Below are 14,469 nucleotides of genomic sequence, written 5' to 3'. Positions count from 1 at the left end.
TAATTAGCTGGGTCAGATTGACCCGTGTCAAAGGGAGTAGGGATTTACCCAGCAGTTCAAAAAAGAAACGGGGACAGTGCTCCACGACTTCAAAAAAGAACATGGATGCAAAATTAGAAAGGGAAAACAGTGTTCGTGCAGAGGTTGTGTGCTTCTGACGAGCTTTAAACTCAGCACCTGAATAGCTGAAGTAGAAAGGCGGTATGCTGTTGATGAAGATGTTGTTCTCGGATTTAGGGGTTTGTGTGGGCGCTTTTATCCCGAGTTGGCTGAAAAAACCTGCTCTCCTCATTTTAGTAAAGACTAAGCTGGATAATTTGAACTTTCTGGGAAGGGGTGAACTTTAATGACACTTGTACACAAACACAAGTGGAGAGAAATATATAACTATTATTCTATATTTGGAAATGCATGATGCAATGAATGAAAAAAACTCATTTATTAAAAGGAGATTTCAGTTCACACACATGCACACACTCAGTCTTTTACCAAAAGCACTCTGAAAGCTCTTTTGTAGACACAGAGAATGTTCCCCTTGTTCCCAACTTATTTATTCCACTTCCATGTCATTTTGTGTAGGACGGACTGGTGGCAATATTGAGAGGAAGCACTACGCTGTGTGTGTCATTCTGACAAACATGTCCATTATCTGCTTCTGAATCAAAAGGGCCTGGAGATTTTAACTGTTTCCCAGATGCTTGTTGTTGCGCAATCATGTGGTTCACCCCATAGTTACAGACGGATCTCGACATGTTTATTTCTCTCCAACAGCTCCAGCGTAGTTTCCCTCTGACGCCTCATCTGTTGGCAAGTGGTCAGATATGTGCTGTATGTGCTTGTGAATTGCAGAGCTCAGATCACTCTGCAGAGGAGGACCAGCACGCAAACATGAAGGAGAGGAGTGGAGTTATTCTGCTGCTGGTGGGGATGTGTGTGCTGCTGCTCATGAGCACAACAGGTTTCGTGTTCCTGATGGTTCGACAGAGGGAGCTGACGGAGGAGCTGGGCAGGTTGGGCGCCGAGATGCAGGTGCTGTCACAGAACTTGAGGCTGCAGGCTGGGGTCCTGCCTGTGGACCCTGCGCGGGCTGGAGAGCTGAAGAAGCTCCACCGCAGCAGGAGAGACCAGGAGGGAAAAGCAACACAAAGCCAAGAGGAGAAGGATATGCTGATGCTGATGACTTACTCCATGGTTCCTGTAAGATGATTATACTTTGGTGTCAGATTAAGTCTGATATTTTTCTTGCACCACAGCTGCTTCATTTGCAAAATCAAACAAATGCAAACATTTAGGACAAGAAACATACATTTAACACTGAGGGCAACACATTCAAAACCCTTCAGTGTACATTTGATGTGGGATTAAGCCCCATATTTGATTTTAGGATTGACTGGTGCACAAATAAGTGCTTCAGTCTCATTTAAGTAAATCATGCAACCCTGTATCACCCTGCTCAGGACATGGTTGGGGTCAGAGACAATGTTTTGGCAGCCTTCATATGTAATTACTGTAGGCTGATTCCTAGAGGTCTAAAGGGGTTTGACTTTGTTTGAGCAGATTGTAAAGTGGAGGACAAACAGTTGTACCATGTAATATTACAATACTGTAGAACACTCACAATCACAGAAGTAAAAAACAAAGAAGAATTTGTCCTCTCGCCCCAAAAGACCAGATAAATTCTTTGTTGTGTCCTTTTGCAGACAGATTTAATGTGGTCTTTCCAGTAATAGCAGACATCTAAATGACACCTAAATGTTTTATGTGTGCTCTTTCGAAAAAACTGTGAATATCGCTGACTGTTTACTGTACTGTACAAACAGGGGAGCAATCGACATCTCTTCGCTGTCATTTTTCATAGAGACATTTCCTCTCTATTCCCTTTTGGGATAAGGAGCATGTGTGTGTAATGCAAGGAATCCAATGGACTGTTTTCCACAGACTGCACTGGATAAATACTTTGAGCAGCGGAGCGTAACTGCTCCTCCCTCAACTGTGCTGACATCCAGTGGGGAACTGGCATCTCTCCAGAGGGCGCTACTGTACTCATGACAGCACATTTATCAATGAAACACAAGTGCCTTACAAAAATAAAAGTAGGTTTACTTGTTTACTAGTTTTATTACCATATTGGTCTGAAAAATTAATAATCAGCAACAATAATTAGGGCTGCAACTAACATTTATTTTAACTTTAAATAAATTTTCTGAATTAAATAATTAATTCATTCATTCATCTTCTAACCGCTTCATCCTCTTGAGGGTCACGGGGGGGCTGGAGCCTATCCCAGCTACATCGGGCGAGAGGCAGGGTACACCCTGGACAGGTCGCCAGACTATCGCAGGGCTGACACATAGAGACAGACAACCATTCACACTCACATTCACACCTACGGACAATTTAGAGTTACCAATTAACCTGCATGTCTTTGGACTGTGGGAGGAAGCCGGAGTGCCCGGAGAGAACCCACGCTGACACGGGGAGAACAGCACAGAAGGGCTCCCACGCCCGGGATCGAACCGGCAACCCTCTTGCTGTGAGGCGACAGTGCTAACCACCACACCACCGTGCCGCCCGAATTAATTAATTATTGTTTATATTATGAAATGTCAGAAAATGGTGGAAAATGCTCAGCACACATTCCCAGAGCTCAAGGTGACGTCTTCAAATTTCTTGTTTTGTCCAGTGAACCATGCAAACCCAGAAAATATTCATTACTGTCAATTCGCTACTGTAGAGGACCAAGAAAAGCAGCAAACATTCACATTTACGAAGCAGGAACAAGTGAATTTTTGACTAAAATAATGACATTAAACGATTAATTGATTATCACAGTTGATGCCAGTTAATATTTTGTCAGCAATCAATTAATCGACTAATCTTTTCAGATCCAATAATGGGAATAATGTGAAACTAAATTAGTTGTAATCTTCTCTCACATCCTGAGAGCAAGTGACACAGTTGAGGTTGACAAGATGGTTCACAAGAAAAGCAAAGTTTTGTTTTCTACTTAAATCCAAGTGATGTCAATGATAAAAAATGTGCAACGCTAAGATTCCAGATGTAGTTCAAATCAACACTGACTTCACGCACTGTTTGTTTCTGCTTTCTGTATTTCAGGTCAAAGCCTTCATGGATCTGTGTAACAGCTCCAGAGGAGTTTGTTTAACAGGTGCACCTCATAAATATTCTCCTTTCCAGGACTGTGGTTTTTATGGTTTTATGGTTTTTGGTGTTTCTACTGTATTTGATGTGTGTAAAAATATTTGTTTATTTTTCCCTTCAGGCCCACCTGGACCACCAGGTAAGAACAGTCACTTCAAATAATTGCATAACTTAAAGGGACAGTTCACCCCAAAATTAAAATCACATTTTTCCTCTTAGCTGTAGTGCTGTTTATCAGTCTAGATTGTTTTTGTGTGAGTTGCACAGTATTGGAGATATTGGCCGTAGAGATATCTGCCTTCTCTCAAATATAATGGAACTATATAATAATATTTTTAGATGTATTTTTTGGCGCTTTGAGCACCAGAAGCTGAGTGCCATCTAGTTCAATTACATTCAAGAGAAGGCAGACATCTCTACGGCCGATACCTCCAACACTCGGCAACTCACACCAAAACAATCTAGATCTAAACACAGCACTACAGGTAAGAGGAGAAATGTGTCATTTTGATTTAGGGGTGAATTGCCTCTTTTATACTACACTCAATTTGTTACAGTCTCAGTCCTATTCCCTGTTAGGTTTGCCTGGTAGAGCTGGTTCACCAGGACCACAGGGTGTGCCCGGGCCGCAGGGGAAACGAGGAAGAAAAGGTGAGAGATCTGTTGTGCCAGAGAAATCAATAACCCTCTCTGAGGTGTGCACCAGGGCAGACAAATAACCTCTGAAAGTCAGTCACAAGTTTCAAACAGTCTTCCATTGTTCAGCTGTGGTTACACAACATGAAACTCCCACTCACTGTCCACAAGTGACTCTGACTATATACATAGCTGCCACATTAGGAATGAATGGAGGATTAGATTCAGTTTGAAATGTTTGCTGGACTGATTACACCTGAATCATACTGGTTTCAGACTCTTCACAGAATCACAGAGAAAATGTCATTTTTTAAAAAAAAGCCTAAGATCTTACGTTGGCAGGTTTTAAGTCCCACAGTTAACACAAGATCGTTCTGTTTTTAGTTTCTGTGGTTTAAACTAATGACCTGTCAATGACCAGGACCCACTGGTGAAAAAGGAGAACCAGGACCGAAAGGAGACCCTGGGCCTCTACTGCTGAAAGGCGAGACCTACAATGACATTCTCATCAAGGGTGAGAGATAGACATGCACGACACATTTGAACCTGATATGAATAATGTGATTAACAGAGACGAGGTCAGTCAGACTGAAGTCAATGTTTACTTAAGATTACATCTGAAAAGGCCTCCCCTAATTTTATTCTATTGAGTTTCTTGTATATTTTAAGAGCAAGCTTGAGTCTTGACATGTAGCTCCACTACTGGTGAGGGTTTCAAAAATAGCATGATAGCCACTATGTTTTGTTCAACACTTTAAATCGTTTTAGGACGTAATAAACAAACTGAACCCCAAACATTGTGAACTAATCGCCTATTATTTTTGGCAAAATCTTGGTTTAACGATTGTCATAAAGAACCTTTGTCGTTGACCAGCAGTATTGTTTATCGGTTCAGTTTTACATGTCTCACTTGCGTTTACTGTGTGTGTATATTTGAAGGTATTCCTGGTCCGAGGGGTCCACCAGGTCCACCAGGCCCACCAGGTCCTTGTAATCAAAAGAGAAAAGAGACCATGAGAGAACAATCGATCGATCAAACCAACATGCTGATGGGTGAGAACGTGTCCACAAAATCAATAATCAGTTAACCTGCATGTTTCATTTTCACAGCCAAAAAGCTTTTCACAGAAATGACACCAAGGCCTGATCAAAACATAGAAATCTTTGAAGTGATTCCCTAAAATCAAATCTTTAAACTTGTAAATTTGTAAGTACAAAATCTAAGTTTGATCCTTGCAGAATAGTGTCTGTGATCATCTTTAATTCACGTCACATAGTAAGTGATCCAGTCGTCAAGGTGGTGTGACAAAGTATCAAACATCCATGGAAACCTCTCTAATCCAATTGTTTTCTCTATTTTAATAGCTGATTATTATTTTTGGAAAGTTTACAATGTTAACCTTCCATTTCTGCTCTTATTCTAAATGTTTAGATTCATCTCCTTCTCTGAGCAGCGAGGCCGCCAATGAAACTGACACAGAAAACAGCAGCTCGACTATTATCAAAACTGGTAGGATTAAAGTCAGAAGTTACATATAATGTACAACAATTATGTGAGTTAATGATTTATATAACAGGCTGTTTGTGACTTAGGGCTTCAAGGTTATATGAACCTTATTAATAAATAATACATGATGTCTTTATTTCCACAGAAACACCAACATTACATCCACCCAATGACAGCAGAGACGTACTGAACGTCCCAGCCTCTACAAAACCTGTAGACACAAGTATAGACTCTGGTAAGCACCTGTGACAAGACAACTTCACTGTCAGACCTAATCACATATTTAACTTTTTTAATTTTTATTTTCCAGAGTCAGCATCAGCTCATCCAGCATACAGCAACGACATCTTGAATGATACCAGCACAGAAAGTGTCACAGAGGCACCAAGTACATTATTCACAGGTATTAACTGTGTTTTTATATCATAAGTAAGTCAGTCTAATTAAAGGTGCTGCCCAATAACTCCACTCTTGTTTCACTCTCAAGCTGCATTTCCTCCAGACGTGATTCAAAACAGTGATGCCTTCAACGGCAGCGGAAACACAAATGATACAACCATTAAAAGTGGTAAGAAACTGGTGCATGTACCATCATAACTTTAGTCATGGCCAGATCCATCTAAATTACAGTAATGCACAGTGAGACTACTTCAAATGTGTGGTCTAGTCTATATACTGCGTTTGGTATCAGTATTTACCATTCATGTGTATGTCAAGTTCAGTCAAGACATAAATATAAAATCTAGTTAACAACTATTTTGAGCGGCAGGAAAACTTAATTGGCGAATTTTGATTTATTCCACTGTTGTTTTAGGACAATTTTGTATGATAAGCATGTTTATTAGTAGGAGAACCTTTAAAATGTATGGTTATCCAGCTTCTTTTTTTATTTACTACAGAGTTAACATCACCTCTTCCAGCCATCAGGCATGTCACACAGATTGAGACCAATGCAGAGAATGTTACAGAGGCATCAATTAACTTATTTTCAGGTAGGAGTTCTAGGACTCATTTATGAAATGTCTGGACACACAGATTTGATCATAACTTTATACTGGACTTGTTTATTTAATCTCCACAGTGTCACCAACAACACATCCAGCTCATGAAGCCAGAGATGTCCTTACTGTTACTGACTCTGAGAAACTTGGAGACACAGAAAAGGAATCTGGTAAGCAACTGTTTGAGAGGCTGACAGATTTATATGAAAGTTCTCTTTACTTATTGCTTTTTTTTTGTTTTGTTTTTGTTTTACCCAAATTAAATTTCCGTACCATTTTTGATCCTATAGTCTTTCTTAATACTAGGAAGGAGTGTAAAAATGACTCATAAAGTGGGTAAATACACACACAAAAAATGTATTATTATGACTTAAAATTCAACAAAAAATGTGCAAAGGGTAAGGTTTGGGCATAGTTACATATGATTTGATAGAAAATCAAAAATGCATCCTTATTATGTTTGTATATAATATTGATATTTTGAAAATGGTCAGGGGCGGCACGGTGGTGTGGTGGTTAGCACTCTCACCTCACAGCAAGAGGGTTGCCGGTTCGATCCCGGGCGTGGGAGCCCTTCTGTGCGGAGTTTGCATGTTCTCCCCGTGTCAGCGTGGGTTCTCTCCGGGCACTCCGGCTTCCTCCCACAGTCCAAAGACATGCAGATTGGGGACTAGGTTAATTGATAACTCTAAATTGTCCGTAGGTGTGAATGTGAGTGTGAATGGTTGTCTGTCTCTATGTGTCAGCCCTGCGATAGTCTGGCGACCTGTCCAGGGTGTACCCTGCTTCTCGCCCGATGTAGCTGGGATAGGCTCCAGCCCCCCCGCGACCCTCAAGAGGATGAAGCGGTTAGAAGATGAATGAATGAATGATGAATGAAAATGGTCATGTTAGATTATTACAACATTTTAAATCTGAGCGTTTTTCTGTCCGTGGTCTTGGGCTACCCATGTGTCATCACACAGACCACAAGTTTCTTGCATCATGATCCATTCCTCAAACATGACCACTGATTTTTTTTCTTCATTTACTGTATTTCGTTTATCCATGTTAGAAGAGTTTCATATTAAAAGTTATGGAAGAAATATTCAAGTTCTCTACTTGAGTAAAAAAAAAAAAAAACATCGCAAAAATTCAAGTAAAATCCCACACTGAAAATCATTCTTTAGTTAAAGTATGTAAGTATTATCTGAAAAATGAACTTAAAGTATAAGGTATCAGCATAAAAGTGCTTTCTGTGACTGTGATGTTAAACTCAATACTTTTTATTTCCTAGAGTCGGTAACATTTCATAGCGACCACAGCCACAACACCCTCAGTGACCTCAACACAAAGAACGTTACAGACGGACCAATTCAGTTATTAACAGGTAGGAAATGCTGCAGCTCTACTTTCTCTGGACCAAAATCAGCGATTCCTTTAATAACAGTGAAACCATTATTGATATATCCATGAAAAGTGGTAGGGGACTGTCTAGTAGTTTCACTGTTTGGTATCAGCATTCACCACAAACAGAATAAACCTCCAACAACATTCACACACTGGCTGCTGTATAGTCAGATATTAGACCACAATTATAGTTTGGTACAGTTTAAGCCAATACTGAAAGTTTTAAAGTACTTGTGGACCACTTACCATATATATCTTGAAAATGTGAATTTTTAATAAATGAGAAAATGTGTCTTTTTTAACATTATTATTTTCTTTAGACTCTTCACCTTCACCACAGGACAACAACAATGAGCTAAATTTGTCTAGCAATGAGAGATGGATGAAAACTGGTGAGTTAACTGAATTTAAAGGGAAAATTTGGTGTTTTTCAACAGTTTTCCTCATGTTTTTGTGTCTAAGTGACTCATGGGAACAACTTTTTTTTAATTGGTCCAGTATTAAGCCAGCAGCCACAAATCAAGCTGTAATGTAATCCTTCGGAGCATGTTTGCACCTAAATTTACATCAACTAAAAGTGCTTGTTTTTGCCACTGACAGGATTAGATTGTCTTTTTAAGTATCTGACAAGGTTATGGAAATGGAAATGTTTTTCTTAACCTTTTACTTGCATGCCTGTGTTTAACCAAGTCTCCCTCAAGGAGAAGTCTTGCTCTGATGTCTTGCGGGTTTAATTGCTGCAGGAAGAAATTAACAAACAGACTGGATAGAGCGAAAAGTAAAGGAAAACATTTTATTTCTCAGTGGGGTCCTTTACATAATGTTGTCAGAGACTTATGATAAAAATCCCAGTCAGTGACAAAAACAAGCACTTTTAGTGGATGTAAACTGCAGGTGTGAACATGCCCTGTGATTGCATTGCAGCCCTTTTTTGTGGCTGCTGGCTGCAACCATGTCGCTCAATACTGGACCTGTTTCTAAAGTTGTTTTTCCCATTAGTCACTTAGACACAGAAACATGGGAAAAGGGTCCAGGTTGGAAAATAGCAAAGTAAATAAGCTTCAAATTACAGTAATACACAACAAGACATTATATGAGTTCATGATTTTTGTGATATTCTGTTTATGAATTAAGCTTTCAAGCCTTAATGATATTTAAAGGGCCAGTGTGTAATATTTGGCATGGTTTATTGTCAAATCTGAATCTGAATCTGAATATTCTACCCATTAATATGTTTATATAAGTGTATAATCACTATAAAATAAAATTTGTTTGGTTTTCGTAGCCTTATAATCATGCTTTTATATATATATATATATATATATATATATATATATATATATATATATATATATATATATATCGCAAGGGCCTTGCTTTAGAGAGATCGCCATCTTGCGCCGCCATGTATGTACGGCAGCCCGAGTGGACAATCCAGCCAGCCAGAGAACGCGTTTCGCGTGTATAAATGAACCAACGAAGACAGCGGAAGGAAGGAAGAAGGAGGAGGAAACAGCAGAGAGTGTTAGTAGTTCGTCAGTGGAGAGTAGTGAAAAGTTTTTTTAGTTACAAAGTTTGCGAATGGACCACACTTACCACGCAACAGGAGAGAATGAACCCGAACCGTCATCTGTGAGGAAAAGAAGACGCAACTTCACTCCTTGTGATGCACTCTCTGCGGCGCTTTTCCTCCTGATGATATATCTCCCCAATGATGGTAGCAGTAGCACCGAATCCCATTCTGTGCAGCAAAATGGGAGCGGAGGATTCAGCCTCTCTTCTCGCCTGCTCAGCACCCAACACATGGAGTTCCTCATCTGTATGCTCCGGCTCAAACAGGTATGGCTCTGGATCTGTGTCCGCTACAAGAAACTCTTCAAAGTCACGTTCAAAGTCGTCCATTGCAGCTACTATAGTCCGGAGATATTGCTAGGCTAAATAAACAGCTAGTTTTGTTTACCGGCTACGCTGTCAGTCAGTGTGCGGGCTGGAGATTGGTGGAGCAGAGAGGGGAGGGGGTACCCACTAGGTACTGTAAATGAGTATGTGTGTATGAAGTGTGTGTGTTACGCTAGAAGAGTCAGAGTTTGGGACGGAGTCTTTTACCCCCTGGAGTGTTACCGGAGTTTTTGGAGTGCTCGAATAAACGGGCCTTTTTCCCGAACGCTCCTCTGGTCTCCTGTTCGTGAGGGATTCATTACAATATCGTAACATGGTTTAGATTTCTAAATAAATATTCATCTCGTCGCTAGATAGACCTACTCCTGAAAAACTTGTGTCTGCGCAAGGCTTTTTGTCCCTACGAGGCCACCATCATTTACCCGACGGGAGGGGTGAGCGAGTGAGCCCTGCAATCTAGAATTTGACCACTGATGTCACTGTTTTCAACGGTTTTCAACCCATTTTACACACTGGCCCTTTAATATCTGTACCCTGCTAATTGAATCTCATCTTTTTTTCTGCAGAATCACCAACACCACATCCAACTGACACCATCAGAGATGCTACTGACTCTGTGAAACTCCTAGACACAAACACGGGAGCTGGTAAGACTGCAAAGACAGACAACTTTAACTATATGAAAAAAAAACGGTTAAATATAACACTTTTATATTTCCTAGAGTCTGTATCGTTTCATCAAGACGACAGCACATTGAGAGAAAATGCTACAAAGGCACCAATGATATTAATAACAGGTAGGAAATACTGTGTTTTTGTTTATGAGTAAAGCAAGTGACCTTAACTTGAAAATATTATATTTAATGTTTCATTTCATTCAACAGCTCCAGTTTATGCAAATCAAACCAGAAACTCCTTCAACACCCAGGGAACCATTACTGATAAACCCATGAAAAGTGGTAAGAAACTGTCCAAGATAAAAGTGTGATACAGATTCTTTTGGACTGAAGCTGCTAATTGACGATATTTTGCACAGTGTTCAATATCTTTTGATAAAACCACAGTAAGTATCCATAGTTTTTTTCAGACCACTGTATTCTGGTCAGGGTGGAAAAGCCTCTGAAGCAGCATTTCACATGAAGTAAGCTTCTCACTGGCACCTCTTAGCCTTCAGAAGTGCATCAATAGTCATCCAGTAGCCATAATGGACCCTTTGGCGGGCCATATGTTTGACAGCCCTGGTCTGTTGGTTTCACGATTTGGTGTTTGTGTTGATCAGTTTACATATTCAGCGCAGCAGTTTTTCCTCTTGTCTCAATCTCATCTTTCTCTCTGCAGAATCCCCAACTCCACATCCAACTGACAACAACAGAGACGTTACTGACTCTGAGAAACTTTTAAACACAAACATGGAAGCCGGTAAACAGCAGTTTTAAACAGCAGGGAGAGTGTAAAGACAAACTTTGCCTATATGAATATATGTTAAACCCAATACTTTCTTTCTTTTCTAGAGTCTGAATCATCTAATCAAGATGACAGCCACAGCACATCGACCTATACCAAGAGAGAAAATGCGACAGAGACACCAATGAAATTATTAACAGGTATAAAGTAGTATGTTTTAGATCAGTGGTTCCCAACTGGTGGTCGCAGGTACATTCTGAATGGACCGCATGTGACTCACAAATTTGTCATGTTTGGGTGAAACACACTTTACAATGAATTTCTGGCATAGGGTATTTATTTTACAGTGCTGTATCCCTGCTATTGAGAGAATGACTAACGGATGGCCACTTGAAAGAGACAGCAAACTAGCTTGACATCATGGCCAAATGCAAGAATGAAGCTGAGTATATTAAACTGTGTGGACCTAGAACTTATAACTAAGGAGAAATCTGGACCATGTGGCTGAACCAGTCGAGAACCACTGTTTTAGATTGTAAGTAAAGAGAGTGACTGTGACTTTAATACATTATATTTAATGTTTGAATTTATTCAACAGCTCAACTTTCTGAAAACCAAAACAGTGATTCCTCCAATAACAGTGGAGCCATTATTGATACACCCATGAAAAGTGGTAAGAAAATGTGTATTTGTTTCACTGTTTGGTGTCTGTATTTAAACTCTCAAAAGAGGGATATTTAATATCTGCACCATCTCTTCTATTTGAATCTTAACTTTCTCTCTGCAGAATCACCAACACCACATCCAACTGACTACAACAGACATGCTACTGAGGCTGCGGCACTTCTAGACACAAACATGGAAGCTGGTAAACAACCATTCTGAGCAGCAGGGAGACTGTTAAGACAAACTTTGACTATATGAAAATAGTTAAACCCAATATGTGTTGTCTTTTCTAGAGACAGTATCATTTCACAGAGACAAGAGCCATGGTGTGGTGAAGGATACCAAAAAAGAAAATCCTACAGAGGCACCAATGAGATTATTGACAAGTAGGAAACACTATGTTTTTGACTGTCAGTAAAGTGAGTAAACATAATATTGAAACATTATATTAAGTTTTGTTTCATTCTACAGCTCCACTTTCTGTGAACCGAAACAGTGACTCCTCCAGTGAAGTTACAGAGGAACCAAGTGAATTATCAACAGGTATGAAACACCCTGTTTTGGATTTAATGTAAAAGAAAAAATTACATAAACATTGCTTTTGTTTAATTTATGATGCTGCACTTTAACACCATTAGTGTCTCTATATTTATTTACCTATATATGTTTGTGACAGTCTCATATTCTGCCTTCGACGAGAGTGGAAAAGTTATTAATACACCTATGAAAAGTGGTAAGAAACTGTTGTTTCCCATATTTGGTTTTAGCATTGAGTTACTCACATTTAGATTTTGTTAAGAAAAAGATTTATCTTTTCTGTCAAAGCCCATCCTTCACTATTAAAATGTTAATTCAGAGATTCATTTTATCCCATGGCTAAGTGGAAGAGCCTTAAAATCACCACTGATAACCAGATATTTTGGCTACACACAATAAAAATCCACTATCTTTTTATTATTTGTCATACATGAATGATCCTTTTTTCTTCTTCCTCCTTTTTATATAGACTCTTCAAATCTTCTCCAGACCAACAACGAGATCAATGTGACAACCAATGAGAGACGGACAAAAACTGGTCAGAACATTTTGTTAAATTTCACTTTCACTTTTAAAAAATGTGTATTTTTCTCTCCATCTAAATCTGTCTGTTGGATGCAACCCAGTGGCCAGAAAAAAATGTTGGCATTGTACATTTCATATGTAGCGAATATGTTGAAACTTTGAAACTTGAATTCACATTTCTTTACACTTTAAATTTTAAATTTTATGCTGTGACAATGCTGTGGTTAACATGGGGTAAGGTTTAGGCACAAAAACCACTTGGCTAGGGTTAGGAAAACATCTTGTTTTGGCTTGAATTACCCATTTTAGTTGCCACAGACACGACTGGAAATGTCCCAAGCTCTTGCTAAAATACACCCACTGCTGTTGGTCTCAAACAGTAGTCTTCTGCTTATCTTCTGCTTGGCAGCCATTTCACACTGGGACTCATACCATCAGCCATCCACCATCCCGTTCTACTCCTGATAAGAAACTCAGCTCATATACATATAATCTGAACTACGTCATACAAATGAAATGAACAAATGCAAAAACAAATGTACAATGCCAACAGTTTAGTCTGGTAACTGAGCTGCTGGATAACTTATCTAAATACTGAAATACATATCTCCTTTCATCTAGAGTGCAACATTAAAACTATTAAATGTTCAGAGAGAGTCACTATTATTCAAGGCACATTTGGAGCCTTGATGTCCGATGCATCCCGACATAATGATGGTCGATACTGGGTGGCTGATCATTTTTCAGGTGATTTTTTTTTTTTTATTTATACATCAACCACAAGTCATTCCCTATAGAGATTTGTGAGATACTGTGGTTTTAAACACTAAAAATTTCTTTCCCAGGTCGACTTTTGGCAGAGTACAAGAACTATTCGACACTTACGGATAACATCTTCAAAATGTTAGATCTCGGGAGGTTCTTCCAGGGCTGCGGTCACATTGTGTACAAGAATTCATTTTACTTTCACAACGCAGGAACAAACAGACTTCTAAAGTAAGTTTTCTTTGTATTACACATGTGTAAGACAATGTGTCTACCTTATTTATATTTTTTATTACTGTGTACTCAGTTTCTTAACTTCATCAATTATTTTCCAGATTTGACCTGAACACCAAGAGAACAAAGACTCTGATCATGGCACACTGCAGATACAAAAACCTGACTTATCTTTTACGCAACTCAAAGACCTATTTCAAGTTTGCTGTGGATGAAAATGGACTGTGGGTCATTTTTGCATCAGATATAAATGATGACACGATGGTAGCGAAGATTAACCCCGACGAATTCTTTGTGGAGTCAGTCATTAACACTGGCTACCCGACGGCTAAAGCAGGAAATGCCTTCATTGTATGTGGGGTTGTTTATTTTACAGATGACAAAGACAGACGAGTCACATATGCCTACGATTTAAAGAAAGAGAGTCTTCTGAATGTAGGTTTTGATTTAAGGCCGGCTAATGGCACCTTGGCTATGCTGTCATATTATCCCAACAAAAGGCTTCTGTATATGTGGGACAGCGGCAGTGTGAAAATCTGCAAAGTTAAACTTAAACATGCCTAAAAGAATGACAACAGACCTTGTGAAATGAGCAATAAAATTATTTTTTTAAATATCAGTTGGTTTCTGTAAATTTCTTGAAACACTGACTTGACATTGCTGTGAATGTTTAACAGGTCACACTGGATATTGCTTACAATAAATAGACTCCTATTGCACATGTGTTGATTCCAAGAAACCACA

The 14,469-nt window shown here is 39.2% G+C and overlaps 1 protein-coding gene across 2 annotated transcripts; it reads left to right on the top strand.

Annotated features, from left to right (window-relative positions):
• Nucleotides 1–766: 766 nt before the first annotated feature.
• Nucleotides 767–14,344, top strand: LOC125886848 (gliomedin-like). Of its 2 annotated transcripts, XM_049573186.1 has the most exons (28): nt 769–1,197; nt 3,118–3,169; nt 3,284–3,301; nt 3,742–3,813; nt 4,220–4,312; nt 4,738–4,851; nt 5,231–5,308; nt 5,451–5,540; nt 5,616–5,708; nt 5,793–5,873; nt 6,205–6,297; nt 6,387–6,476; nt 7,583–7,675; nt 8,016–8,087; nt 10,161–10,241; nt 10,317–10,391; nt 10,479–10,553; nt 10,933–11,013; nt 11,106–11,198; nt 11,597–11,671; nt 11,786–11,866; nt 11,958–12,050; nt 12,136–12,207; nt 12,341–12,397; nt 12,671–12,739; nt 13,348–13,473; nt 13,572–13,722; nt 13,827–14,344. In XM_049573186.1, the coding sequence occupies exons 1-28, from the start codon at nt 889–891 to the stop codon at nt 14,287–14,289; spliced, it is 2,940 nt and encodes a 979-aa protein (XP_049429143.1). In that variant the 5' UTR covers nt 769–888; the 3' UTR covers nt 14,290–14,344. The 2 variants fall into 2 exon arrangements, with proteins under 2 accessions (XP_049429144.1, XP_049429143.1); XM_049573187.1 differs by lacking the exons at nt 10,161–10,241; nt 10,317–10,391; nt 10,479–10,553; ... (1 more) ...; nt 11,106–11,198; nt 11,597–11,671 and having other exon boundaries at nt 767–1,197.
• Nucleotides 14,345–14,469: the final 125 nt, after the last annotated feature.

The sequence above is a fragment of the Epinephelus fuscoguttatus genome, linkage group LG4, assembly GCF_011397635.1.
Source record: "Epinephelus fuscoguttatus linkage group LG4, E.fuscoguttatus.final_Chr_v1".
Classification (NCBI taxonomy): domain Eukaryota; kingdom Metazoa; phylum Chordata; class Actinopteri; order Perciformes; family Serranidae; genus Epinephelus; species Epinephelus fuscoguttatus.
The sequence above is the reverse complement of the archived record's forward strand: the minus strand, read 5'-3'. Positions and strand labels throughout refer to the sequence as shown.